We start from the raw sequence: 27,992 nt of genomic DNA on the forward strand, positions 1-27,992 counted from the left end.
ATGGAATCGATTCAATAGTTTATTGACCTTGAGAGTAGTTTACCCAAAGTGGATATTTGCCGGATGCTCGCCAATCCAAAATTCCAAATACAGCGTCAAGTCCCCACAGGCCACCACTAAGCAAATTCCGACCTCGAGATTTCATTCGGCGCTCGCCTCCTCCTTACCACAAAACTAATATATACACACTCAAATATTCGTTTCCCTTCAAAAAAATTCGTTCCGAGCATAAAAATTATTGCTTGCCAAACAATTTATTTGACGAAGGTTTTTGAATAGGAAAGACATGCAGATCTTTGTCAAAACACTTTCAGGGAAGACTATTACTCTCGAGGTTGAGAGCTCCGACACCGTTGATAATGTCAAGGCCAAGATTCAGGTTTTTCTTGTTTGGCCCCCTCTTTGTTTTTCGTTTTTACTATTTGTTTGATCTGAGTTTCTCTCTTTTTTAAAAAGGAATTAGTGATGTTATTGTTGTCGCAGTTGATTTTTTGTTTCGTTGATGAGAAAATAACAAGTAACCGATAAGGGAAAACAACTCTAGATATGTAGATATGTGAAGTAAAACTGTGGCTAGGTTTTAAGATTTTTAATCTCTGTTTGCTAAGTTTGGCTAATTGATTAGATGCTATTAACTCTGAATCGAAATACTTTGAAATCTGAACTTTTTTTTTAAAAAGGGAAAAAAAGTTACTCAAATTTTATCTCGGATTAGATAGATAGTTTGATCATCAATGGCGAAAACTTGCCATGATCACCCAACATCTAAACATGATGTAATATTTGTGCCTTGATTTCTTCATAGGTTTTCTACTATTTAGCATTGTGGGTGAATGATGCTTTATTCTTTTTGTTAGAAATCAAACTTGATTTCTAGAATGTTGAAAAATTTGCATATGACAAATATCTGGCAAGACATGGATAATTCTAGAAGATTCTTTATTAGTGAAACATGATCTTGAATTACTTAAGAACTAAGCATGGAAAATAAACATGTGACAATTGATGATGGAAGGGAATTTCATTAAGACAAGGAACTCCATGTGGCAATACAAGAAGAATTTGGAAATGTCTAGATCTTTCATTAAGGAGGTTAATTACCCTTGTAAATGTATGTCTTTAGCATTAATATAATGTATACAAAGTGAATGAAAAGGAATATGAGAAAAGGCTTAGAAAAGTCAGAATGAGAAATAGTTTAGCAAAGTTATTAGAGAATGAAAAAGCTTAACAAAGCAAGGACGAGAAATAGCTTAGCAAAGCTATGAGAGAAAAGGTGAAGCTTAGCAAAGCTTAAAATATTGAGGATGTGTTTATAAACTAGCCACAACTAGTGTTGTAGTGTAGTATTATTGTCATATGGGGTAACGTCGTTGTAACATATTTTGTTTCGTATTAATAATAGTGCGAGTTTTATAAATTACTCGAGTGCCCACCTACGCTTCCAACAAGTGGCCTCAGAGCTTGGTTCGTGTTTAACGTGGTGGAGAAGATGACCAACATGATTCAACCTCAAATCCCGAGATTGACAAAGATGGATTATGACAATTGAAGCATTTAAATGAAGGCGTTACTAGGCTCCCAAGATTATTGAGATATCATCGAGATGGTTACATCGAGCCTGAAAATGCAGCAGCAGAAGCAACCCTGACCAATGAAGAAAAGAAGGTATTGAAGGAATCCCGGAAAAAAGATAAAAGAGCGTTGTTCTTTATTTTTCAAAGAGTAGACGAATCTAAATTTGAAAAAATTTATGATGCGATGACCGCAAAACAAGCGTGGTAGATTTTGTAAAAATCTCTTCAAGGTGCCGAAAAGCAAAGAAGAATACATAGCCGCAGTAGTGTGTACTTTCCAGGAAATGAAGAATCGATTAGAGATAATAAGCGGAGAAAAGCTTGGAATGGAAAATCAAGTTTGAGGGGAAGTGTTAGAAATCAAACTTGATTTCTAGAATGTTCGAAAATTTGCATATGACAAATAGCTGGCAAGGCATGGATAATTATAGAAGTTTCTTGATTAGTGAAACATGATCTTGAAGTACTTAAGAACTAAGCATGGAAAATAAACATGTGACAATTGATGATGGAAGGGAATTTCATTAAGACAAGGAACTCCATGTGGCAATACAAGAAGAATTTGGAAATGCCTAGATTTTCATTAAAGAGGTTAATTACCCTTATAAATATATATTTAGCATTAATATAAATGTATGCAAAGTGAATGAAAAGGAATATGAAAAGGCTTAGAAAAGCCAGAATGAGAAATAGCTTAGCAAAGCTATTAGAGAATGAAAAAGCTTAGCAAAGCAAGGACGAGAAATAGCTTAGCAAAGCTATGAGAGAAAAGGTGAAGCTTAGCAAAGCTTAAAATATTGAGGTTGTGTTTGTAAACTAGCCACAACTAGTGTTGTATTATTGTAATATTGGGGTAACGTCGTTGTAACATATTTGTTTCGTATTAATAATAGTGCGAGTTTTATAAATTACTCGAGTGCCCACCTACGCTTCCAACACTTTTAAGCTTGAAAGTTAGTGCCTAATTTATATCTTAAGAAGCTTTGATTTGAAGTTTTCCACGAAATGCTGGAAATTTTTTTATTAGTTATGGAACAGGATCCACTTAGATTTATCCAATGGTTATATTTTGTGTAAATCTAATGAATATTATACAGCGTAAGTGGATTCTAAACTATATTGATTGTAGTCTATTTAAACTATCTGTTCAATACATATTCGAACATAGCGAGGGGTATGATCCTCCGAAAGCTTTTAAAATGAGAACTTGTATGTCGGATGCATACTTGTATTCCACACTGAACTTCAAGTCTAATGGTAACAAAATTGTCAACAGCGTCTCCATCTTTTGTTTTAATTATTTCTTCTTTGAGTGTTTGTGTTACACTGCACCGTTTTTTCTTTTAATCGTTTCGTTTTTCTTACTATAATGAAATGACTGCTGATGCACCTATTTGCAATTTACAGGACAAGGAAGGAATACCTCTTGGTCAGCAGAGATTGATTTTTGCTGGCAAACAGCTTGAAGATGGTCGAACTCTTGCAGATTATAACAAAAGGAATCGACACTTCACTTGGTTTTGAGGCTTAGGGGAGGGACTATGATCAAGGTTAAGACTCTCACTGGAAAAGAAATTGAGATTGATATTGAACCAACTGATACCATTGATCGGATTAAAGAGCGTGTTGAAGAAAAAGAAGGAATTCCACCTGTGCAGCAAAGGTTACCATCTTGTTCTCTGGAGTTTTCCTTTTACATTGTTATCTTGGTTTAAATTCTGTGCATTTTTTCCCTGGTAGATGCTTGTTGAGTTTAACATACCTGGATTTAGTTGTTCGCTTTTGAAGTTATCGACACTTCACTGATCCGCTGCATAATAATGATGTCTAATTTCACTTGAATTGTTCCATGGTTGCAGGCTCATTTATGCTGGCAAGCAGCTCGCAGATGACAAGACCGCTCGTGAATACAATATCGAGGGGGGCTCTGTGCTTCATCTCGTGCTTGCATTGAGAGGGGGAAGTCTTTAGATGGCTGCTTCTATGATCAGAAACGTCTGATGGCATAAATTCTCTATTTTGCATACACTACAATTGTGACATGTGATGATCGGAAAACTTCATCTGATAATTTCCTTGACATGTTCTGTTTCTTCTAGTTATCTATGACTCACTGAGGAATTTACTTGTCTGCTTTCTGCTCTGAAACTGGGAAACCTTTTCAGACAATGAGCTTACTGTTGCTGCAGAAAATTTCCCAGTTTATGACTTACTGAAGCAGCAGTAAACTCATTGGCAGGAAATTTATGACCATGGTGGATTTATAAAATTTATGAACGAAAATAAATTATCAATAGAAAATATTAAGAAATATTAAATTATATAAGAACTTAAAGCTTTTGGAGACTACTCACGATAGCCTTCCCTCAGTCCATTCTCTCACTTTTCTTTCTTTATCAAACATATAGGGCTAGTTTGGCATAGTTTTGAAAAGTGACTTTTGAAAATAATGTAGAAAAAGAATTTAACAGTGCATATTAAAATTTAACCATTTGTAATTGTTATTAAAAAATAAATTTAAAAAGATAAAATATCAATTATGGATATTATGTTGTCAATTCAAAATATAGAATTTAAACTATATCTACATCTATTAATATTATGATATATAAAATATATCAACTTCAACTATAATAAAAATATAAAAAAATATTTTAAGATAATTTATTAATAGTATTTTTTAAATAAAATATTTTATTAAGAAAAAATGTATTATCATACGTTTTAACATGTAGATATAAAATTATTATGAAATAATAATTTAAATACTTGTTTTAAAAAAGAATATTACAAAAAAGACATTATTGCTTGCAAATTAAAGTATTAACACGGATATCTCATTTGATATGGCTACAGGTTTCAAACGGGTGGTGTTGTATCAACACGGATGCCTCCGTTGATACTGCTACAAGTTTCAGTTCGATTGGAGGTATTTGCTCGAAGGACTGATGGAACTTGGCTCTTTGGTTTTTACAAAGGTATTGGTGTCACAAATCCGCTTCAAGCCGAGCTTTGGGGCATTTTTCATGGCCTGTGTGAAGCTTGGCATTATGGAATCGAACTTCTGCAGGTTCAATCGGACAGCCTCCAAGTCATTAGCCTCCTCAAGAATCTAACTGCTGATAGCATTTTGCTTCCCCTTGTTCGCGCTATCTCTCAGATGTGTAATCGTAGCTGGTATGTCGAGTTTCTCTGGGTTCACCGTGAAGGCAACATGGAGGCTGATAGTCTTTCAAAGTTCGGTCTTCCCCTTGATTGCGAGATGCAAAGGCTCTCTGAACCTCCTAGTTCCACTATCCCTTTGATGCACTAGGACATTGCTGGCCCTCGTTATGTTAAATTTGGTGTAATTGCTTAAGGCCATTGCCTCCTTTCAATCCCCCAAAATATAAAAATGAATTTATTATACTAGAAATTATGGTATCTCATTAATTATATTTCATAACGAGACGAAGCTTTTAATTATTCCAATTCAATCACAATCACTCATTTAAAGTTTAAAATAACATAATTTAAATGATATCTTTGTCCTTTTAACCATTCAAAAATAAAAATATATTCAAAAGAAATTAATATTATAAATGAAATATATCAATTTAAACTATAATAAAAATATAAAAAAATACAAATAAAAATACATAATCATAATAAAAATATATTTTATAATAACTTAATATTAATATTTTTAATATAAACCATGAACTTTGTTTATTTTTAAGTAATTAAATAAATTATTAAATAATGAATTATTTTTTAAGGATTTTAATATTAATTAATAAAAATATATAAATACATAATTGAGTAGAGCTTATGTATTAATAAGAGTAAAATTATAATTGCTTCTAAAAGTAAAGTTGAAAATGAAAAAAAAAAACTAAAAATCCAAGAAGTGAGCAATTATTTAAAAAAATTATTTAAAAATTTATTGGTCCACTGAATCTATCGAATAATTTTTGAATCCAACAGGTTGAATGGATAATCAGATATTTGTGTTAGCAAGATAATCCCAAGCAAATGGAGTCGGCGCTGACAATTGCATTTATAGACTGCACTCGCAATAATGGCGTTTTCTAATACCCTTTTCTTCTCCTTTCTTTTATACCCAGTTTTCAAACTTGTTGGGTTTATACGTTTTCTCATTCTTCCTTTTCATTTTATTTCTACAAATGGAAACATTACACTATAATTTCATGTTTTGAAAGTATATTTTGGTCCCAAAAATGGGGAAAATTCAGTTTTAGCCCCTTCAAAAATTTTAAAATTAAATAATGTAATGGTAAAATCACCTTTTGACTTTCAAAAAAAATTCAATTCAATCAATTCAATTCAATTATTCTAATAAAAAATGGCTAAATTACACAAATGGTCCCCAATTATGAAATTATTTTGTTGAGTCCTTCGACTATTAAAAGTTACAAAATGATCTCCCGACTATATGAAATTATTTTTTTAGTCATCTGACTATTAAAAGTCACAAAATAGTCATTCGACTATTCATGTGTTTCAAATTCGTCATTTTCTATTAAAAATTTGTCGACAATCTAAGTTGGACACTAACCTACTGACTATGATATGCTAAAATATGATTCCTAAATCTCGAAATACTATCATATCTTAATCAACATGTTACATCCAACTCAGACTATCATAAATTTTTAACGAGAAATGATGAATTTGGAATATATGGACAATTTAATGATAAACGAACACAAAATGTAACTTTCTTTTAAATCAAGAAAAAACCATAAGAAAAAATATATATAAACGAAGACAAATATAAATTTAATTAAACAAATAAACATAAACGAGCAAATTATCGAACGTAAACAAACGAACGAATTATCGAACGTTCATGAACATAAATGAACGAACATGTACTTTGATCGTGTTTATTCATTTAATTAAACGAATATAAAATCTAGTTCATATTTGTTCGTTTAATAAATAAACAAACATAAATGAAGTTTCCGCTAAACAGTTCACGAATAGTTATTGAACGGTCGGTTCGTTTACAACCCTATTAATAATATTTTCGTTCAATACATTATAAACAATGAATTTGTTGATTTTTGTATTTTCGTCCAATAATTTCATTACACTTATGATATGAATAAATAAAAATATTATGTGAAAAATATATTTATATAAGATTATTCAATAAATAATTACAAGTAGAATGGTAAATATTTGTAAGCAAGTTTATTTATCTTGTGTCTAATATTAGTGATGTTTTTTTAATTATTTTAGTAAATCAAAATAATGATAGGATCAATATACATTTATAAACTTTTTAATTTCAAATTAATTTTAAAATGAAAAATATTATATTATATTTAAAAAAAATATTTATGACAAAGTCACAAACAAAATAAGATAAAATAACTCATATATATTGATGGAAAATAATCCATATAAATTAACTTTTTAGGTTTTTAGCTATTAATAATTAAAAAAAACTAATGTTGACCAGCTTTCAGTTTCATTTAATCGAAATCATGGTTGCATGGGGCAGGGGCTGCCAAGGGCCAACCTCGAGACAGATAGGCACGAGATCATGCCACTTGCCCAAGGAATTATTAAATGCATTAGTTTATTCAATTATCCACTTGTAGAAACTGATAATGCAACAATATTTTAATCCATTTGAAAATAAATGTTGACTGTATGACCAAATTTAGAGTTCCAAGAAAGTAATAGTTGTCTATAAATAGAAGAAAAATCAAATAAAATCACACAACCATTCCTCAATTTCATTTCATCTAATTTATCTATTTGTTTCTATGGCACTTCAAGCAAGTATTTTTACCAAATTTGCACTGAACCAAGGCGTTTTTATGCCAGCTCCTCGGGTCAATTTCCGTGGGAGAGGACCCCGTTGCCTGGTATCAACACATCTGGTGGATTCCGTGCAAGTTTCTCAAGTGCCGGCCAACACTCACCGAGAAACCTTTCGTCCATTGGCGGACTTCCCCCCGGATATATGGGGCGACTATTTCATGTCTCTTTCTTTCAACAATTCGGTAATCACGTTCCCGTGTTTCTCTTGTAAATCACACATGCATCTCCTATAGTTTGATATTTATGTATGTGCGTGAATATCAAACATTCATCTTTCTCAGTTGTAAAAGGAACAATTATAAAAAAAAATTCTAATGTGTCTTTTCTTTTTATCTTTTACAGGAATTGAAATCATCCTCCAAGCAAGTGGAGGCGTTGAAAGAAAAGGTGAAGGGCATGTTAAAGGATTGTATTGACCAAGTAGAAAAAATCATGTTGATCAATGATCTATGTCGCTTAGGATTATCTTACCACTTTGAGGACGAGATTCAAGAGCTATTAAGCTACCATTTTCATTCAATGTCTAAACTAATTGATGATGAAGACTTGGATTTGCACACCGTTGCAACCATATTTCAAGTTTTCAGGTTACATGGATATCCTATGCATCACGGTAAGCATCACTTTCCAATATTTCATGCAAACGGGCTAAATTATAACATAAGAATTATTATTAATACGGTGGATTTTGATTCAGATGTATTTAACAAGTTTACGGACGATGAGGGAGAGTTCAAGGAAGAACTTGCAAGTGATGTGAAGGGCCTTATAAGATTGTACGAAGCAAGCCAATTTAGGATAAATGGGGAGAAAATTTTAGACGAAGCACTTGTTTTCACAACGAAGCACCTACAGTCATCCTTGGCAAAACAATCAACAGGTTCCCATATCAGAGAATACATTGAAAATGCTTTGAATCGACCCTATCACAAAGGCATGCCGAGAGTGGAAGCAAGACAATACATATCCTTGTATGAACAAGATGAATCACCAAACGAAACATTGCTCAATTTCGCAAAACTCGACTTCAACCGAGTCCAGTGTCTATACCAACAAGAACTAGGCACCCTTTCAAGTTGGTCCAAAGAAATGAACATAGCATCAAGACTTCCCTACGCAAGAAACAGGATGGTGGAGATATTCTTCTGGGCAGTTGGATTCTATTTCGAGCCGCGTTACGCGTCTGCTCGAAACATATTTGCGAAACTTCTCATAATCTTGGGATTTATAGATGATACGTATGATGCATACGGTACCTTTGAAGAACTCGAATGCTTCACCCATGCCATACAAAGGTAAGATTTTTTTTTATCCTTGTATGTAAGTTCAATTTAGGGTAGTTTCAAAAATTAATAATAGCTGACATCTTCATTTTTTAGGTGGGATATTTGTGCCCTTGATCAGCTACCTGAAGATTATTTGAAAATACTATATGGGGCAGTTCTGAATGTTTACGATGAAGTGGATAGGATGGAGAGCAACAATGGACGATGTTACAGCATGTCTTTTACCAAAGATGAGGTATATTTTTCTTATCATCCGCCTAATGAACAAATAATAAAAAAAAACAATTATTCCGATCGAATTCTGATCAAACTCTAACACTTATTATCATTATTATTTCAGTTGAAGAAAATTGTAGTTTCGTACTTGATGGAAGCAAAGTGGACGAAGGAAGGTTACATGCCAACATTCGATGAATATTTGGAAATAGCATTGCATTCAAGTGCCGCCGTTTTAGTGATTGCTCAAGTCTTGGTTGGGATGGAAGAAGCTGATGCCAATGTCTTTGAATGGTTGAGAACTGGTGAAAGTAAATCTCTTACCGCTATAAATCTCATAGCTCGTCTCTACGACGACATCGCGACCAACGAGGTATTCTATTACTCGAATTATCGGTTATAGATGTATGTTATATACGAGTCGGTACACAAAATAATGTTATTTTGGTATGATTGAAGGACGAGGAAAAGAGAGGACTGGTTGCTTGTGGAATAAAATGCTACATGAAGCAATACGGCGTTTCGAAAGAGGAAGCAATACAAGAGTTCCGGAGAAGACTTGGGATTGCATGGAATGAGCTGAACCAGGAGTTTATCACGAGGCCCAGGGTTGTTCCTATTCAGATCCTTGAGCGTGTTGTTAACATTGCACGGGTGATAGACCTTACTTACAAGGACGAGGATGGGTTTACAATGTCTGAAAAGATTCTGAAACACCACATCTCCAATGTCCTCATCCACCCCGTGCCTGTTTAACAATTATGTTCCTGTCCTTTTTACTAATTTCCTATTTCAGTATTGAATAACACTATTATAAATTTAAAAATAAACATATTGATTTTTATAGTAATAAAATAGTTTTTTTTCGATGCTCAATTAATTTTCTTCGAAGGAGGGGTGAAACTGTGAATTATTATTTGGTCGGAGAAAATTGTGGACGTGTGAACCGTTATCTAACTTAAAAGTGGTCTAGTCTATTAGGGTTGAATAAATAGTTGGTTAAATTAGAATTAACTAAAAATTTTTATTTATTTCTAGAGTTTATAGTTTCAATGGTTAATTTAGTTTAGTTATTGATTTTAAAAATTTTAATCAAATAATTGATTGTATGTATATTATTTTTTATATAATCAGTGGTGTCTTGATTGACGAATCCATATCAAATATTGTGGAAATTCATTATAATGGCGACTCTCCCAACCTAATTTACATATACTCTAGATCTACGGATTATTGGTAATTGTATGTTTTTATATGTATATTTAATTAATTTAATATTAATATAAAATTAAATATTTAACTACAAAGTACAAACTAATTAAATTCTTTAATAAATTAGATTATTGCATAAATGTCGAATTCAACAATGATAATTTTTATTTTTTAATAAATAAATCTTAAAAAGAAAAAGAAATGTATATATTCAGTCTATTCGATTTTTTCAGTTTAATTAAGAATAAATTCAATTGAATTTATACCTTTATCTAAAGCCCACAAAATGTGCGGTCCAATTGTCCCAATAAGGCCCAAGTTCCAAGTAAATATAACATAATACTACAAAGAAACCAAATCAGATTAAGGCTAGCAGTCAAACGAAGCTCAATAGGCAGATATAGTCTGACCGACTCGGTCCGCCGTCCGACACAACTTGATATTATTGAAAATTCGTATTCAACCAGTCTTAGTCTTGAAAATAAAAGCAAACAGTCGACTTATTGTATGTTCAATCAGGTTCCCTTTATTTTACTGAAAATTTTTTAACAATAAATTTACGTAATTGAATATTTTTATTTTTAATCAATGTTTAATAGAATATCATAATTATATATGAATTCAATGTGAGAAGAGGCATGTATCATGACCGAGATTAGTTGTGAATGATTGGGCCTAAAGATCTCTGCACCCACTAGTAATTAAAATTTTCTTTTAATTTTATTTCTTTCGTCAAATAAGTTGTACCACCAACTTTTTCTTGTTTCCCAAGTAATATTTATTTTCGTGACGGAGGCCCAACATTGCATTATCAACATATTTCATATTTTCATAACAAACGGGAACAAGAACACCGAGGCACTGAGAACATACATACACCCTTTTCTTTTCAAATGAGGAGGAGAAATGAGTAGTGAGCGCAATCACCGGAACTTTCCATGTACGGAGCCCTTTAGATTGAAGATGAATAATTTGTGGTTTTCCCCTCAGAAAGTAATTGGATATTATTGCAGTGATTAAGCCAATGTTAATAATACCTACCTTGGCTTCTTCGCTAAGCTACACGATCTCTAACGCAGTCATGTATGCAAAGTGCTATAAGTACATCCTCAAACCTACCGATTATTCCTCACATCATCATTTTAAAAATCAAAGAAACTATCGAAATGATGCATAATCCACTGTTTCTTGTCCTTGCCGTAATTTTCTCCAGCCTGGTGATTCCATCAGTAACTGGAGCAAAGGCCTCGAGTAGTTTCAGTGTGGACCTTATTCACCGTGATTCGCCAACATCTCCCTTCTATAATGCTTCTCTCACCTCAACGGAGATCCTAAGAAAAAATGCCCTCCGTTCAATGTCCCGACTCAAACACTTCCGGTCTTTGATTGATCAAAGCGCCATCAGATCTGCATTGATTCCGAGTGGAGGCATTTATCTGATGAAACTCTCATTTGGAACACCACCAGTTGAATACTTTGCCATTGCAGACACCGGCAGCGACCTTATATGGATACAATGTCTTCCATGTGGACAGTGCTATCCACAAGGCTCTCCTCCTTTTGATCCTCGGGCCTCGTCCACTTACAAAGAGATCCCTTGTGGTTCCGACACTTGCCAAGCTCTTCCCCGGAAACAGTGCACCAACACAAATGACTGTCAATACTCGTATGGCTATGGAGACAACTCGTTTACCGTTGGAGCCCTCAGCACTGATACCTTGACTTTTGACTCCTCCAATGGGAAAATCACAGCATTCGCCACATCGATTTTTGGTTGTGGACACAACAATCAAGGCAAATTCAGAAGCCCGACTGCTGGGCTTGTTGGCCTGGGAGGAGGGCCATTGTCCCTGGTTTCCCAAATAAGTACTCGAATTGATAACAGATTCTCCTACCGCTTGGTCCCTCGCACTTCAAGCTCCAGTAGTAAACTGCTCTTCGGCCAGGAAGCAGTAATATCTCGTCCCGGAGCTGTTTCGACTCCGTTGATAACCAAAACCCCTCCTACCTTCTACTTCCTTAGCCTCGAAGGTGTTAGCATCGGAGACAAGACCGCACAGCCAGATTCGAGCCACCGGAATATCATAATCGATTCGGGAACAACACTCACGCTCCTAGAATCAAATTTTTATAACAGCTTAGAGACTATAGTGAAAGACACCATTGGAGCAGATCCAGTGCAAGATCCTTCAGGAACATATAGATTGTGTTATGGGGCAGAAACTAATATCAACGTTCCAGAAATGGTGTTCCATTTCAGTGGTGCTGACCTTCGCTTGCAACCCGTCAACACATTCCGGATCAATGCGGACTTAATGTCTATGCTGATAGTTCCAAGTGACTCCTTATCTATCTTTGGAAACTATGCACAGATAAATTTCCGGTTGGAGTATGATCTTCAGAAGAGAACTGCCTCCTTTGCTCCAACAGATTGTACCAAACAATAAGATCGTTTGACTTGGACAGAAATCACAAGATGACAATCTTAACGCAGTTTTAGGCGCTATTTAGATTGCTCAATAGCTTATATAGGTTTCTTGCTTACTTGAAAGATCCTTATATTTTGTTCAGATGGTAACATGAAAACTACTTGTAAGATGATAGTAATTACGGTTAATTGGTTCCTTCCTAGATGTTGCAGCTCAACTGTCTCTGCTATAGTTTGTCGTTGTGTTGTTTCAAACGAGTTTTGGTTTGGTTCTTCTCTCTTTCACGATTGGCTTGTGTACAGGTTAATTGAGAATAAAGTTTTCGATAATTTCTAAATAGTATTCAACATTCAGAGGGTGCTGAATACCTAGGGCATGGGTCGGGTTGGGTTTTTGGTCCACCCGACCTGACCCGAAAACAAGGGAGCCTCCACCCGAGATCCGACCTGGCCCGGCCCGACCAACACAATAGTTCACCCGACTCGATATATAACTTAGAAATCCGACCCGAAATAATAAAAAATATTATTTTTATTTAATAAAAACAGTAACTTAATTAAAAAAATTATATATAGATGTATTATTATAATTATTTCTAAATAGATAAAGTAAAATTATATTTTTTTCGGGTCGGGTCGGGTATTTTTACCCTAAACCCGAACCGACCCGAACATTACACTTAAAAAAATCCGACCCGACCCCGAATTATTTTAAAATAACCCGAGCCGATCGAGTCGGATCAAATCGAAACCCGTCGAATTCGAGTCTCATACCCATCCTTATGAATACATATTTTGATATCTTAATAAAGTAAAAGGCATAAGGAAAAATTATCACTTTTTTTCAGAAATAGTTATTTTCTTCTCTATACTTCTTTTTAATATTTTAGTTGTTAATATTTTATTTTTTTTTGTCAAAATAATCCGTATTGAATGAAAATTATTACTAATTGTCAATATATGTTACTGACGTGTTATTTTCATATGTGTTCAATTGTTAATGTAAAATATATTATGTCATTATTTTAGTGACGCGATAATTTATGATGATATAACACATGTCATATCATTGAGTAAAATATATAAAGTAAAATTATATTTTTTCGGGTCAGGTCGGGTCAGGTATTTTTACCCTAAACCCGAATCGACCCGAACATTACACTTAAAAAAATCCGACCCGACCCTAAATTATTTTGAGAAAACTCGAGCCGATCGGGTAAGATCAAATCGAAACCTATCGAATTCGAATCCTATGCCCATCTTTATGAATACCTATTTTGATATCTTGATAAAGTCAAAGGTAAAAGGAAAAATTATCGTTTTTTCATAAATAGTTATTTTCTTCTCTATACTTCTTTTTAATATTTTAGTTGTTAATATTTTATTTTTTGTCAAAATAATCCTTATTGAATGAAAATTATTACTAATTGTCAATATATATTACTGACGTGTTATTTTCATATGTGTTCAATTGTTAATGTAAAAATATATTATGTCATTATTTTAGTGACGCGATAATTTATGATGATATAACACATGTCACATAGAGTAAAATAGATAAAGTAAAATTATATTTTTTTCGGGTCGAGTCGGGTATTTTTACCCTAAATCCGAACCGACCCGAACATTACATTTAAAAAAATCCGACCTGACCCTGAATTATTTTAAGAAAACTCGAGCCTATCGGGTCAGGTCGAATCAAAACCCATCGAATTCGAATCTCATGCCCATCTTTATGAATACCTATTTTGATGTCTTGATAAAATCAAAGGCATAAGGAAAAAATATTGTTTTTTCATAAATAGTTATTTTCTTTTCTATACTTCTTTTTAATATTTTAGTTGTTAATATTTTATTTTTTGTCAAAATAATCCTTATTGAATGAAAATTATTACTAATTGTCAATATATGTTATTGAAGTGTTATTTTTATATGTGTTCAATTGCTAATGTAAAATATATTATCATTATTTTAGTGACGCGATAATTTATGATGATATAACACATGTCACATCATTGAGTGACATTATATATTCTACAGTATTATTTTAGGTGATATGAGATATATTACATCAACAATTGAATACATGTAAATATGTCATATTAAAAATATGTGTTGACCGTAATTAATTAGCGATTTTCATCCAACATAAATTATTTTAATAAAAAGTTAAAACGTTAAAAAATTAAAATATTTCAACAAAATAAATAAATATTAAAGTGACCATTTATAAAAACATTAAAAATTAATTTTGTCATTATACCATCACAAAATTTTTTGTAAATTCTATTCAATAAAAAGTCCAAGATGTAAATTAATACAATACTAAATAAAAAATAGAAAAACAAAATCAAGTCAATTTATTAACAGAAAAAATATGAAAAAGTGTAAAGAAGTTCATTCGACAACGATTTCTCATTGGAGTGAACACATGACGTTCATGTCCACACAGGACCTGGTTGAGGCGGCGCAAACTGTGCGATCGCCCAGGCCTCAAAAAAGTATATATATAGTGACGTTTTTTCAATAAACGTCATTATAGATAGATCTATTACGACGTTTTTTTAAAACACGTCACTATTATTACGGCTTTATTGATAAAATACCATTATAGATGAATCTATCGTGGAGTTTGTCAAAAAAACGCCACTATTGTTACAACGAAATCGAATATATCTAAAAAATAAAGACTCCTTTATAAGAATTTATAAAACGCCCCCGAAAACCTAGCCAAGACCATGTGTCCACAACCTCTAAAATGATAAAGATGATCCCATATGAGAACAATTTCTCATTTGAATGGACACATGAGCTTTACGTCAACGTCTAAAATCGTAAAAATTATTTGTTTGAAAATATTTATCAAAATATAAAAGAATGTTGTTAATATTAAATTTTAAAAATAATAAAATTATCACTAATATTATTATTTTGTATTAAATTGATCATTCGGTCATTAACAATTATTATTGAAGCTACAAAAGTATGATATGACACATTGGAACACCTAAATTGATGCTATTTGAGGTATTTCAATTACAAAAGACAATTGATAATCAAACATATCATAAGCTGAGATTAATAATTGAATCTCATTAGAAAATTTATCGTAATAAGTTGATGTTCTAACTTTAAAAAATAACTTAAATTCCCTATCTAAAATATCTAATTTTACCTCTCATATGGTTATATTATAACGTGAGTTGATGTTATAAAAACCATTTATTTTCTAATATACTTATCATGTATATTGAACAAATAAAGGTGAGATAAGAATAAAATTATATATACGTTTGTCCCACCACCTACTACGAGTCTAATTTTTATTATTATTTATGCCATAGTAGCTGTAAAACATGTATCAATCCTCATCCAATTGTGAGTGAAGTTGGATGGATCGTCACGAAGCCTACTCCATTAAGATCACTATAAACGAATTTTAATATTATGTCAAAAAATAATAACAAATTTATAAATATTAAAATGAGAAATTTTGAAGTAATTAGTTAAAATAAAAAAATTCTTAATAAAAATTATTTTGGTGTCATAAATTTCCAAATTTTTTTAAAATCAATTGATTTTCGTATTTTTTTGACATTCAAATAATTCTTTTACATAAAGATTTCTTCAATGACCAATATTGATAGTCAAATATAACATTTATTTTTAAACTAAATGGTATCACATATCACACATCATAATGTTATCAAGTGTTACTTTAAATACAATTATTAATTTTTAATAAATTTAAAACTTTTTCCTAAAAAATAGAATTGTAATGATATTTGTTTACAGTTTTTCTTTGAAAATCTATAAAAAAAAGTTTGCAGTAAAATTATTATACTATGTCACATATCATTAATATCTAATATTAAAATGGATAAAAACATAATTAATTTAATTTTTAAATATAAAATTTCAGTTAATTTAATTTTTTATCTGTAAATTCAACTGAATGAAAAAAAAAGAAGCATAAACACTGTTTTTTTAAATTGAGTACAAAAGTAAGTGTAGGTTCCTTTCAAATTCTATTTCTCGAGATGACTATTTGTTTTCTACGTTGATTGGACCCATGAGGTGAAAATGGTCCCACCATGTTGTCCGTGCTAATCGGGCTAGGCGACCGCTGACTACATAACATAATTACGGATTTATTTTCAATCTAAAATACTACATAATTAAACTGTAATTAAATATGATATTTAATTTCAATGCAATGGATCCATTTACAGTAGTATATATTGAAATAATTTTAAATGTTCTTTTTACATATAATTAATATTTTAGTGGTATAGATTATACACCTTAAACTTTAAAATAATTGAATAAGTCTTAATGTTATCTATTTTTCTCATTTTATCCTTTAATATTTTTTACTATTTTTATTAAATCGTTAATTTTCAATAATTATATTAAAATGTAATAGTTATACTATTAAAATGTTAATTACACAAAAAATTTAAAACCATATAAAATTATTTTAGTTTTACATTAACATAAATATATCTATCTCATATAAACATAAAATAAACATAAAATATTTTTTAATCAAAATGTATTAATTAAATTATTAATACATGAAAAAAATGATTGCTGGTTGACGTGTTAAGACTCGTATAGCGTCTCAAGACCGCGGCCGCGCACTAGTGGTTTATTTCTTAGAAAGTACATGGAAATTGGTGCAAACGACACTCCAAATCATATCTACCTTAACTTTTTTTCATTAAGCTTACACGATTTCTAACCCATAAATTCAAGCATCTGGAGAAGTGCTATAAATGCATCCTCAAACATGCCAGTCATTCCTCACAGCATCTTTAAAAAAGCAAAGAAATTATGCATTATCCTCTGTTTCTTGTGGTTGCCTTAATTTTCTCCAGCCTGGTGGTTCAATCAGTAGTTGGAGCAAATGCATCGACGGGTTTCGGTGTGGAACTTATTCACCGTGATTCGCCAGCATCCCCCTTCTATAATGCTTCTCTCACCTCGACGGAGATCCTAAGAAAAAATTACCTCCGTTCAATGTCCCGACTCAAACACTTCCAGTCTTTGATCGATCAAAACGCCATCCAAACTGCAGTGATTCCGAGTGGAGGTAGTTATCTTATGAAACTCTCATTTGGAACACCACCAGTTGAATACTTTGCCATTGCCGACACCGGCAGCGACCTTATATGGATTCAATGTCTTCCATGTGGACGGTGCTATCAACAAGGTTCTTCTCCTTTCGATCCTCGGGCATCGTCCACTTACAAAACGCTTCCTTGTGGTTCCGACAGTTGCCAAGCTCTGCGCCTGAAACAGTGCACCAGCACAAATGACTGCCAATACACGTATCGCTATGGAGACAGGGAGTCGTTTACCGTTGGAACCCTCAGCACTGATACCTTGACTTTTGACTCCTCCGATGGTAAAAAAGCAGCATTCCCCACATCCATTTTTGGCTGTGGGCACATCAATCAAGGCAGATTCAGAAGCCCAAGTGCTGGACTTGTAGGACTGGGAGGAGGGCCATTGTCCCTGGTTTCTCAAATAAGCACTCAAATTGATAACAGATTCTCCTACTGCTTGGTCCCTCACACTTCAAGCTCCAGTGGTAAACTGCTCTTCGGCCAGGAAGCAGTAATATCTCGTCCCGGATCTGTTTCGACTCCGTTGATAACCAAAACCCCTCCTACCTTCTACTTCCTTAGTCTCGAAGGTGTTAGCATCGGAGACAAGACCGCACAGCCAGGTTCGAGCCAAGGGAATATCATAATCGATTCGGGAACAACGCTCACGCTCTTGGAATCCAATTTTTATAACAGCTTAGAGACTATAGTGAAAGACACGATCGGAGCAGCTCCAGTGCAAGAACCTTCAGGAACATTTAGCTTGTGTTATGGGGCAGAAACTAATATCAACGTTCCCGAAATGGTGTTCCATTTCAGTGGTGCTGACCTTCACTTGCAACCCGTCAACACATTTCGGACCATGGGCGGCTTACAGTGTATGCTGATAGTTCCAAGCGACTCCTTATCTATCTTCGGAAACTATGCACAGATAAATTTCCAGGTGGAGTATGATCTTCAGAAGAGAACTGTCTCCTTTGCTCCAACAGATTGTACCAAACAATAAGTTTGTGGGGTCGAGGAATATATATATATATATAGCAATAGCAACTCAGCTTTAGGCCGCTATTTAAATTCCATATGTCAGTCCACTGGTAAACATATAAAAACGACCAGTAAGAAGGTTTTATGGTTAATTAGCACTAAAAATAATACTTCTATTTGCTGCTAGTTTCCTTGGCAAATTAAGCTTTGAATTTATAGGTGCGTCACTTTTTGCTACCCATTTTACAATCCTTTTGATTATTGTAATAAAACATAGAAATAGCTTAGGTTAAGATTGATACTTTTAAAAATAAGATTTTTAGTCACCAATAAAATAATGTCCCATAATTTATAGATGAGAAGTCAAACAATATAATTTAAAAGTAGTCTTATTAGACGATGATGTGAGGAGATCAAAATATTAGCACGTCAAACCTTTAAATGATTTTTCGTCAGTTTTGAGTGAGTTTCATGGAAAATCAATCATAATAGAAGAAATCAGAGTGAAATGCGAACATTTTAATATCAATCTTGTTGCGAAAGACGATCGGTGATGGGCAACAATTAGCTGGAAACAAAGATCAGAGAAATTTAGTGCTTAAAATTGAATATTTTTAAAGTTTAGTAACAAAATTGACACCTCTAAATTTTATTATCTAAAATAGCGTTAATTTTTACATCGATAACAATGCCAAAATGCCATATTTTATCTACGTTATCACAGTGATAGAAAGAACCATCCACATAATCATGTCTTTAAAATTTAATATCCCAATGACATAATTGAAGTGAAAGCCAAAGTTTAGGGCTATTTATAGCAATTAAAAATTCAGTGGTATATAATTTATACTGCCTAAAGTTCAGTGTTATCTGTTGTAGATTACCCTTTAATTATTTGCTACAGAAATTTGATTTCACGAAGCTCTATCTGTGCCACTTCTCGGCCCGAAAACCGATCCATTTTGTAGCCGACGGCTACTGAACTCGAAATAAAGACAACTCTCACACTCAGAAAATAACGACCGAGAAGAAGTAAAAATGTCAGCTTTGGGATTTACTTCACGCTTTAGCCCGATGCTATCAAACAGATTCCTTTGTCAAACCAATTCATTATTATTTAGCTTCTCTTCTTCTTTCTCCTCATCGCTCAAAATACCCTTCAAAGCTCTTTCTTGCTCTTCCAATTCCCTTCTTCATAATAATGGAACCACCTCGCGTCCCCTCTCAACAAGCTCTCCGCTTTCAGGTATTTTCTATTACTATGGTTAATATTATCTGCTTTTTTGGATGTAAAATTGAAATAAAAGGACTTATCTTTTGCGATACAATTTCAGGGTTAGAGGATGAGTTGGTGGGATATATATTTGGCAAGAAGAAGGCAACTGAAATGGCTCATTTGTAGGTGCCTGATTGCCCATTTTTTCTTTTTTGTTTCTCTTATTATTGTTTTGAATGCAATGTTTGAAACTGTACTCTATCTGCTTCTATAGTCTGGTGTTAGCCTGGACTGTCAAACCCTTTAGCGTTTCCTAGAACATTATTGTAAATTCATTGGCTTTGTTATAAATGTTGATGTTTTACATGCTTAGGGACTATGTAAACTGAAGCATTTTGTTGATGTTAATCGAAAGTTGTTTTCTAAGATATGATAGCAATTAAAGGCCAGAATTTCCTGATATGATACCGGTACCAGGAAGTGCAAATTGGAATTCACTGTCTGAGGGGTATAGATGTTGAAATTGAAGCAAGAAAACACTCAATTTGTTTGTGGAATTTGATTTTCTTGCTTATATATATTCTTCAGCATCCTGTTCTTTAGGCAAACAAACTTTTTTTTTTTTAAAAAAAAAGAAATTTCCCATTAATTTTGCACTGATGCTGAACTGGATGAGCTAATTTGACTTGGACCTATGGTGCCTGTTTATGATACAATCCCTCTTGTACTATCTTCTTAGCAATAAAGCATTTTTCTTGTTGTTTATAGTAAGGATGCTGATTTTTAATATATCATTAAATCTTTCATGGTAAATTTCCTTACCCTTCTCAGCAACTGTGCTCGACTTCAAATATGTCTTTCTTTTAATAATATTATGTTCACCAGGGTTTGGAGGCATGTCCTACATAAAGGGGATATTGCCATAGATGCTACATGTGGGAATGGTTATGATACCGTAGCAATGCTCAAAATGGTTGCTGATGAATCTTGTCGTGGTCGTGTTTTTGGAATGGACATTCAAACAGAGGCTTTAGAGAGTACTTCTTCCTTACTAGATGAAATTGTCAATCAGAAAGAGGTGCTTCTTGTTTTCTTCTCGATCTTGTCTTCTTTATCATAAAAAGTTCAAAGAAATAGTAAATTATGATTATTTCAAGGAAACCCTATCCAGATTTTACACTACATTTCAAATTTTATCCTTAAGATTCAGAATACCTCGTTATTGGCATATAAGTTTAACTTCAGGGTGTGTTTGGTAGAGTGGAAAGGTGAAAAGAAAATCAAGTTTGAGTGTGCTTGGTAGGAAAGAAGATAGTAAGGATGATCATTTTCCATCTTCATTAATAAAAATAAATCATTCCAATTTGGAATGATAAGAGGATAGAAAATGTGAGAGATGTAAGTTAAGTGTTCAAAATTATGCGTTTTTTGAATAGTTTCCTTTTCTTTTCTCATTTTTCTACACTACCAAGCAATTAATGGAAAGAATTTTTTTTTCTTTTTCATTTTTCCATCTTCCTATCAAGCACACCTAAGAAAGAAGAAATATATTTTTTATCTTTATTCTACTCTACTACTAATTCAATTCTCTTTCTTTCTGAGTTCTTTCTATCTTTCAGCAATTCAAGTTCATTTGACCTGTTTTATCCTGTCATTCTAAATTTATCATTTAGTTACCTTTATTGGTCTTCTGGATAGAACATATGTTCAACTACTAAGCTTGTAAAGTTTCCTGTGTTTCATGTAGCTCCTAATAAATTTCTGATTTCTGCAGAAAGAGCTAGTCAAGCTCTTCCCCATTTGCCATAGCAGAATGGATGAAGTACTTCCTGAAAAGATTGCCGTTAGGTACTACTCATTAGTGCTCAAGTTTCTCTCTCGTTTTAATATATATTTGATACTCATTAGTATGGAGTTATTGTTTGATTTGGCTGTTTAATCTATTTGCTGCTAGTTTATATAGAGTACTAACTTTACGGTTTGACCAAAACTATCTCTCAAATGGAACTCTGCACTAGTTTTTGTTTCTAGTTACAATATGCGTATAATTACCATTGGCATCCTTTATAAGTGATGTTTTTTTTTGCACATACAGTACTAACTTCATATTTAGAATAGATGTCCATGGCTACCTAATTGGTAGTTGTTTCTGTGCTCATTCATTTATTAATAAGGTAATATAAGAAATTTCCATTTAATGTATAGTTGGAAATACTTGAGAGGTCAAATCATGATGATTCTATATCGTAAACTCTGAATTTTGAACCTTTCATTTGGTTTTTGATGTTCATTACTAGTACCTTCGGTGGCTTTATCAAAATTTTCATAAGCCATGATATATTTTTCACATCGGGATAGCATTAATTCCTTGCCTGCTTTTAGACTTGTTGCATTCAACCTAGGCTACCTTCCTGGAGGCAACAAAGACATTATTACGACATCGAAAACAACCATGTTGGCATTGGAATCTGCAAAGAAAATGCTGATGTCGGGAGGGCTTATTAGCCTAGTAGTTTATGTAGGACATCCAGGTGGAAGGTAAATTTTCTTGAATGAGCTAGAGAGTTTACGAATCTTTGTAAATACCTTGCTTTGCTCACGTTATGTTAGACATAATTCACAGGGAAGAACTGGAAACAGTTGAAGGCTTTGCTTCAGGATTGTGTGTTGATGGTTGGATTTGCTGCAAGTTCCAGATGTTGAACCGACCTTTAGCTCCAGTACTTGTTTTCATTTTTAAGAGATGAAACGGCGATGGTTTCCAAAACGTCGGAATATTTGTACTAGGATATATTATATACATTCCTGGGATATTTGTTACATGTAGAAAGATTCATTTATGAATACATGCTCCTATCATAAAGCTTGAGAATATTATAATCTATACACAATAGAACCTCTATAAATTAATACTCGATAAATTAATAACCTCTCTATAATAATAATTTTTCTCAGTCTCGACTTGATCCCAAGGTCTAAATTAATAATTTCGATAAATTAATAAGATAATAATTTTCCGAAAAACCCTTATATAAATTTATGGTCCCTTCAATATGATAAATTAATAATTCTATAAAATTACAAATATAACTTAGTAAAAAAAATTTCTATTGTTTTATGTTTCTTCTTAAAATTTAAATTTAGATGTATTTCATCTCTATCTTTCTTTACTGCATCTAAAAGTTCCAGTGATGTATTCTCATACTTAACGAAAAGTTATGAAGAGTTGTTGCCTCTATGAGTACTTACTTTCACATAATTGGTTGCAAAGACATTGTATCGTCTTTAATTTCATCTTCAATTGAATTTTCAATAACACTAGTTACAATTTCTTCTAAACTTTGGACCTCTGAACATGTATCATTTTCACTCAGATAATTCAATAGTACTTAATATTCATTTTGTTGTAGTATCAAAGGTCATTAATCATTGTATCAAGTCCATCCAAGTCATGAATGTCCCTTACCATGCATGACCTCTAAACTTTATTTTTTAGGGGTATGCAGTCACATTGTACATAAACATTCAATTAATCAATACAATGTATATATTTTATTTATGAAAAATAATATAAGTTCGTTGAATAAAAAAAACTCTTTAAATTAATAAATTATTAATTTATCGATTAATTAATACCTTTTTAAATTAATAAAATAACATAATCCCGACATTATTATTAATTTATAGAGGTTTTACTGTCATCCACTTTCTGCAGTCTTTTTGCTGCCAAAAGAGTAATTCCAGGAACCAAAATCCTTAGTTGTCATCCCATGTAAAAACAGCAGACATCTTCTATAAAAACCATAAATACACTTCTAGAATTCGACATTTCTGTTGTCAAACAAAGTTTCTGATATTCTGAAGGGCTACCACACAGGCAGGTTCATATTGGAACTCATCAATTGGTAGAATGACAGTTGAAGCTTTTCTAGATACAACCCCTTTTTCGTGTCCCAGTATATTGAGTACTGAAACCGGCCCGATCATAAGCTCGACACTTCTCAATTTTTTGACTGCTTTGCAAATCGACAGGTGTGTCGGACTGCACAACCCATCCCGTCCAAGATCCATCATATACAGCAACATTAGTCTTCCCAAGTTGATGGAGGCACTGTAAAGCATTAGCACGAGAAAACTGTTTTAGAATATTAGTAAAGAATCAAATGAATCCAACTTCGTTTGGGAACCACGTTATATTTTTCCCCTTCCAAGACATTTACAAGCCTAAAGGAAGAGAGAACAATAAATCATGGAGGAAAGTACCAAGGCCAGAATACAAGCAGTTACACCAGTGCCGTAAGAAGTTAAAATAGGGCGTTCCAAGGAGATGCCTGAAATACGTTATTAGGCAATGCAAGTTTGCAAGGACAATAAGAAAATGTCAAGATCAACGATAAACCGTTATCTAAACAAGCATGAAACATAAACTTCTTTATAAGCATAGAAGCAAGATGATTCCTAAAGAAACAAAACAAAATCACATCCATTACATTGTTGGCTTCACGTTCTCCCTCTATCTTCCTTTTGGCTTCGAAATCCCACCTTAAATAAAAGGATAAGGTATTTAAAGCTACATGATATATTCGAAAATCTTAATCAGTTTAATCTCATAAAATGGCTAACATAAATTTAAATTTCAATCTTGAAAATTTATCGTTCCTTTATGAATAATATCCTTTCAACCAACTAAAAGAAATCAACATCAAGAATTAGAAGTTCATCAAAAAATGAAAGCATGAAGAAGCTTCACATCAAAATCTCTTAACACTGAATAATTGAAATTTTATCAGTACCTTCAAGTTGGATAGATTAGGTCATTAGGTTTTTGGTTGCCCAAATCCATGATAGATCTAAACCTATCTTGTCCTATACGCCACCAACATCTTACTTGCTTTTCCTGTTGTAAGATCCTACTTCAGCCCCAAAACACATACTTTCACCAGTAGTCACGACAAGAACATTGGCCATCGCTAAAATGGTGGAACCTGTAGGGATCCCTCAATATAATTTTTCGCCTTATTATTCCGCTGACAAACTTGTAAACAGAATGGCAATCACCACAAACACGAAGGTTCTTGAAAACTTTAATGGTTGAACCATTTGGAACATTTATCAATCCAAATGCAAGGGCAAGTCTTTCACTATGGTTCCAAAGATTATGCTCCTTTTGCTCTTCATCTGTATCTTGCAATGCATAGCTAGTGTCAGCAACATAACCTGCTTCTTTAATCAACTTTCTAAGCTCTCCCAACTTTGCATATATTTCATTGGTCTGAGGATGTGTTTGGTCTCCCATTCCGAACAAAACCACCTCGTTCTTCAACTTCACCCAACTGAATGCAGGTTTCTTCTTTATGTTATATGACCCCATTTGTCTCCTTACATCCTCTACAGCACCCCATTTTCCAGTAGTTGCACAAATATTAGAATATAGAACGTAAGCTGAGTCATCTGACGGGTCCAATTTAATAAGATGTTCTGCAGCTTTCCACCCAAGTTCCAAGTTCCCATGGATTTTACATGAAGCCAGCAAGGTCCGCCACACAAGGGCATCTGGCAGGACAGGCATTTCACTGATAAAAGTTTTAGCCTCAATAAGCCTTCCTGATCGACCAAGAAGATCAATTATACATACACAATGCTCTATAGTTGGCTGAACATTAAACTCTTTGCTCATTGCAGCATAATATGTAAGACCCTCATCCACTAGCCCCCCATGACTGCAAGCAGAAAGAAGAGAGACAAAGGTAACATGGTCAGGCTTCACCCCCATTTCTAGCATTTCACTGAAAGTTTCTCTAGCCTCCTGGAAATTGCCATGTCTGGCAAAAGCTGATATTAGTATGTTCCATGATAATCGTGATCGATTTAGTAGTTGGGGAAGTATTCTTAGCACGTCTTCCATTTCCCCACATTTTCCATACATATCCATTGCAGCATTCATAACAAAAGGATCCAAGTCAAATCCATGCTTGACTGCTAAACAGTGGAGTTGTTGTCCCTCTTCCAAAACAGCCAGCTTAGCTGCAGCAGCAAGACCTTCAGAGAAGCTGAATTGATCTAAATCTACACCAGCATTTCTCATCTTCGCAATACATTTTAAGACCTCTTCCTCGAGACCATGATGAGCATTTGCAGCGATAATTGCATTCCATGAGATTGTGTTCTTATCAAGCAATCTGTCAAAGATACATTCACTGATTGGAGATCACCACACTTGGCATACATTGTGATAAGGGAATTTTGCACATATCTATTTGATTCAAATCCAGTTGAGACAATATATGCATGAATGGGCATCCCACATTTCAATAAATCATCAGGGGTCAAGCAAGCACCCAAAACATTTGACATTGTAATGTAGTCTGCTTTTATACCTTCTTCCCTCATCAACTGAAATACTTTTACTGCTTCACCTGGTTCTTCATTTTCTGCATGGCCACCAATGAGAGCATTCCAAGTTACTTGATTTCGCTTCGGCATCATTTGGAAAACCTTTTTCGCTTCAACCATCATACCAGACTTTACATACATTGTAATAGATGCATTTCCAACTACCAAGTTTTCACTAAGACCTGTAAGAATTACAAGAGCATGCACAATCTTTCCTTCATCAATAAACTCAGAGTTTGAGCAAGCTGCCAATGCACTCATAAAAGTCACATAGTTAGTTGCTTTATTCATTTGAAGCATTTCAATCAATAATTTTAAGGCATCCAGACTCCTCCCACCTCTAACATAGCAGGTCATCATGGAATTCCAAGAAATTAAATCCCTCTCCGGCATTTCCTTGAAGACAAATTCAGCATCATCCAAACTTCCAGCCTCAAAATACATACCTAAAAGTGAATTGCATATACAAACATTTGAATCCAGTCCCAACCTAAAGACTAGACTGTGGATTCCTTTTCCCCATTTTAAATTATCTACAGAACTGCAGACCGAAAGCAGAGTTCCAAGAGTAGTAGAATTTATTTTCTTATGAAGATGACGCATCAAATGAAAAAAGCTCATCGATTCTCTACAAAGTCCATTCTGAACATGTGCAGAAATTATTGAGTTCCACGAGATTGTGTCACTTTCATCCATGAGACTAAAAACATAACAGGCCTCTTTTAGACTCCCTAAACAAGCAAGCATATTTATAAGAGAGTTGGCAACAGATACTTTAGTTTCAAAGCCAGATTTTACGACATGACCAAGAACTTTAAGACCCAACAATTTGTCTTCAAGAAACGAACAAGCTGTTATCACTGTAGCAAATGTGTTCTCAGTACAACTAATCTCCTCTTTCCCCATTTCATTGTATAAATGTATAACATTATCAAAATCTCCATTATCCAAATATCCAAACATCAATGAAGTCCAAGAAACTACATTCCTCTTAGGCATTTCCTCAAAGATCCTCTGCGCATCAAAAACTCTCTTGTAAGCTCCATAGAAATGCAATAAACACGTTCCCACAAACACATCATATAACAAACCAACTTTAACAGAAAAACCATGAACTTGAATTCCTTCAAGGAACATACGACCCGACCTATCGCAAGCAGTTATCAAGCTCGAAACAAGAAACCCAGAAGGCATAACACCAGAATTCAGCATTTCACGAAACAAAAACATAACATCCCCAAATAAACCAACGCGAACTAGCCCTGACATCATAGTGTTCCAAGAAGCAGCATTTCTAACAGACAAATGATCGAACAGGTAACAAGCGGAATCAGCAAGGTCAAACTTCGAGTACATGCTGATCAAAGTATTCGTCAAAAACAGGCTTAAAGGGACTAAGCCTTTGATGCAAAGTGCATGTAAGGCTTTTCCCGTGGTTTCGTGGGTGATTTGAGAGAAACCCTTCTGGTAGAAGCAAGAGATTTCGGGGTTAGGATGGTTTGAGAGGGAAACGGTGGCATAGTTTCCGGGTTTTTGTTCTTCTTCTGGGCATCGACTTGAGGAAATGGAATGAAGTTTGTCCTGGGTTCGGGAAGAAAGGCTGTGAAAAGCAGCGGGGAGTACTGGCCGTTTGGATTTGAGAAGGTTTTTGCAAAAAATAGCCAGTTCTGGTTACTGGGATTTGTTAAAGGAACGAAAGCGGAGAAACAAAGGTCAATTCGAGGGATTGGA

The 27,992-nt window shown here is 33.6% G+C and overlaps 4 protein-coding genes, 1 long non-coding RNA gene and 2 pseudogenes across 5 annotated transcripts; 5 read left to right on the top strand and 2 right to left on the bottom strand.

The window, feature by feature from the left end:
* The first annotated feature begins 211 nt into the window (after window positions 1-211).
* LOC120164490 lies at window positions 212-3,563 on the top strand (annotated as a pseudogene).
* Window positions 3,539-27,731, bottom strand: LOC120164491. Its single transcript, XR_005519740.1, has 4 exons — window positions 27,722-27,731; window positions 20,597-20,602; window positions 19,397-19,406; window positions 3,539-3,663 (listed from the first exon to the last, which is right to left on the bottom strand). It is a non-coding gene; the product is annotated as an uncharacterized LOC120164491 (long non-coding RNA).
* Window positions 7,358-9,673, top strand: LOC120164486 (probable terpene synthase 6). Its single transcript, XM_039174192.1, has 6 exons — window positions 7,358-7,597; window positions 7,758-8,028; window positions 8,113-8,710; window positions 8,795-8,936; window positions 9,042-9,290; window positions 9,377-9,673. Exons 1-6 carry the CDS (start codon window positions 7,358-7,360, stop codon window positions 9,671-9,673), a joined length of 1,797 nt encoding a protein of 598 aa, XP_039030123.1.
* Window positions 11,173-12,576, top strand: LOC120164487 (aspartic proteinase CDR1-like). Its single transcript, XM_039174193.1, has one exon. It carries the CDS (start codon window positions 11,215-11,217, stop codon window positions 12,574-12,576), a length of 1,362 nt encoding a protein of 453 aa, XP_039030124.1. The 5' UTR covers window positions 11,173-11,214.
* On the top strand, window positions 17,370-18,746 carry LOC120164488 (aspartic proteinase CDR1-like). The gene has a single exon (XM_039174194.1). The coding sequence runs from the start codon at window positions 17,394-17,396 to the stop codon at window positions 18,672-18,674; it is 1,281 nt and encodes a 426-aa protein (XP_039030125.1). The 5' UTR covers window positions 17,370-17,393; the 3' UTR covers window positions 18,675-18,746.
* On the top strand, window positions 19,606-22,713 carry LOC120164489 (putative rRNA methylase YtqB). The gene is made up of 6 exons (XM_039174195.1): window positions 19,606-19,898; window positions 19,987-20,050; window positions 20,754-20,946; window positions 21,643-21,716; window positions 22,251-22,406; window positions 22,492-22,713. The coding sequence occupies exons 1-6, from the start codon at window positions 19,691-19,693 to the stop codon at window positions 22,613-22,615; spliced, it is 819 nt and encodes a 272-aa protein (XP_039030126.1). The 5' UTR covers window positions 19,606-19,690; the 3' UTR covers window positions 22,616-22,713.
* On the bottom strand, window positions 23,593-27,923 carry LOC120164485 (annotated as a pseudogene).
* Between the last annotated feature and the right edge of the window lie 69 nt (window positions 27,924-27,992).

The sequence above is a fragment of the Hibiscus syriacus genome, unplaced genomic scaffold (genome assembly GCF_006381635.1).
Source record: "Hibiscus syriacus cultivar Baekdansim isolate YM2019G1 unplaced genomic scaffold, ASM638163v2 tig00111540_pilon, whole genome shotgun sequence".
Classification (NCBI taxonomy): Eukaryota; Viridiplantae; Streptophyta; class Magnoliopsida; order Malvales; family Malvaceae; genus Hibiscus; species Hibiscus syriacus.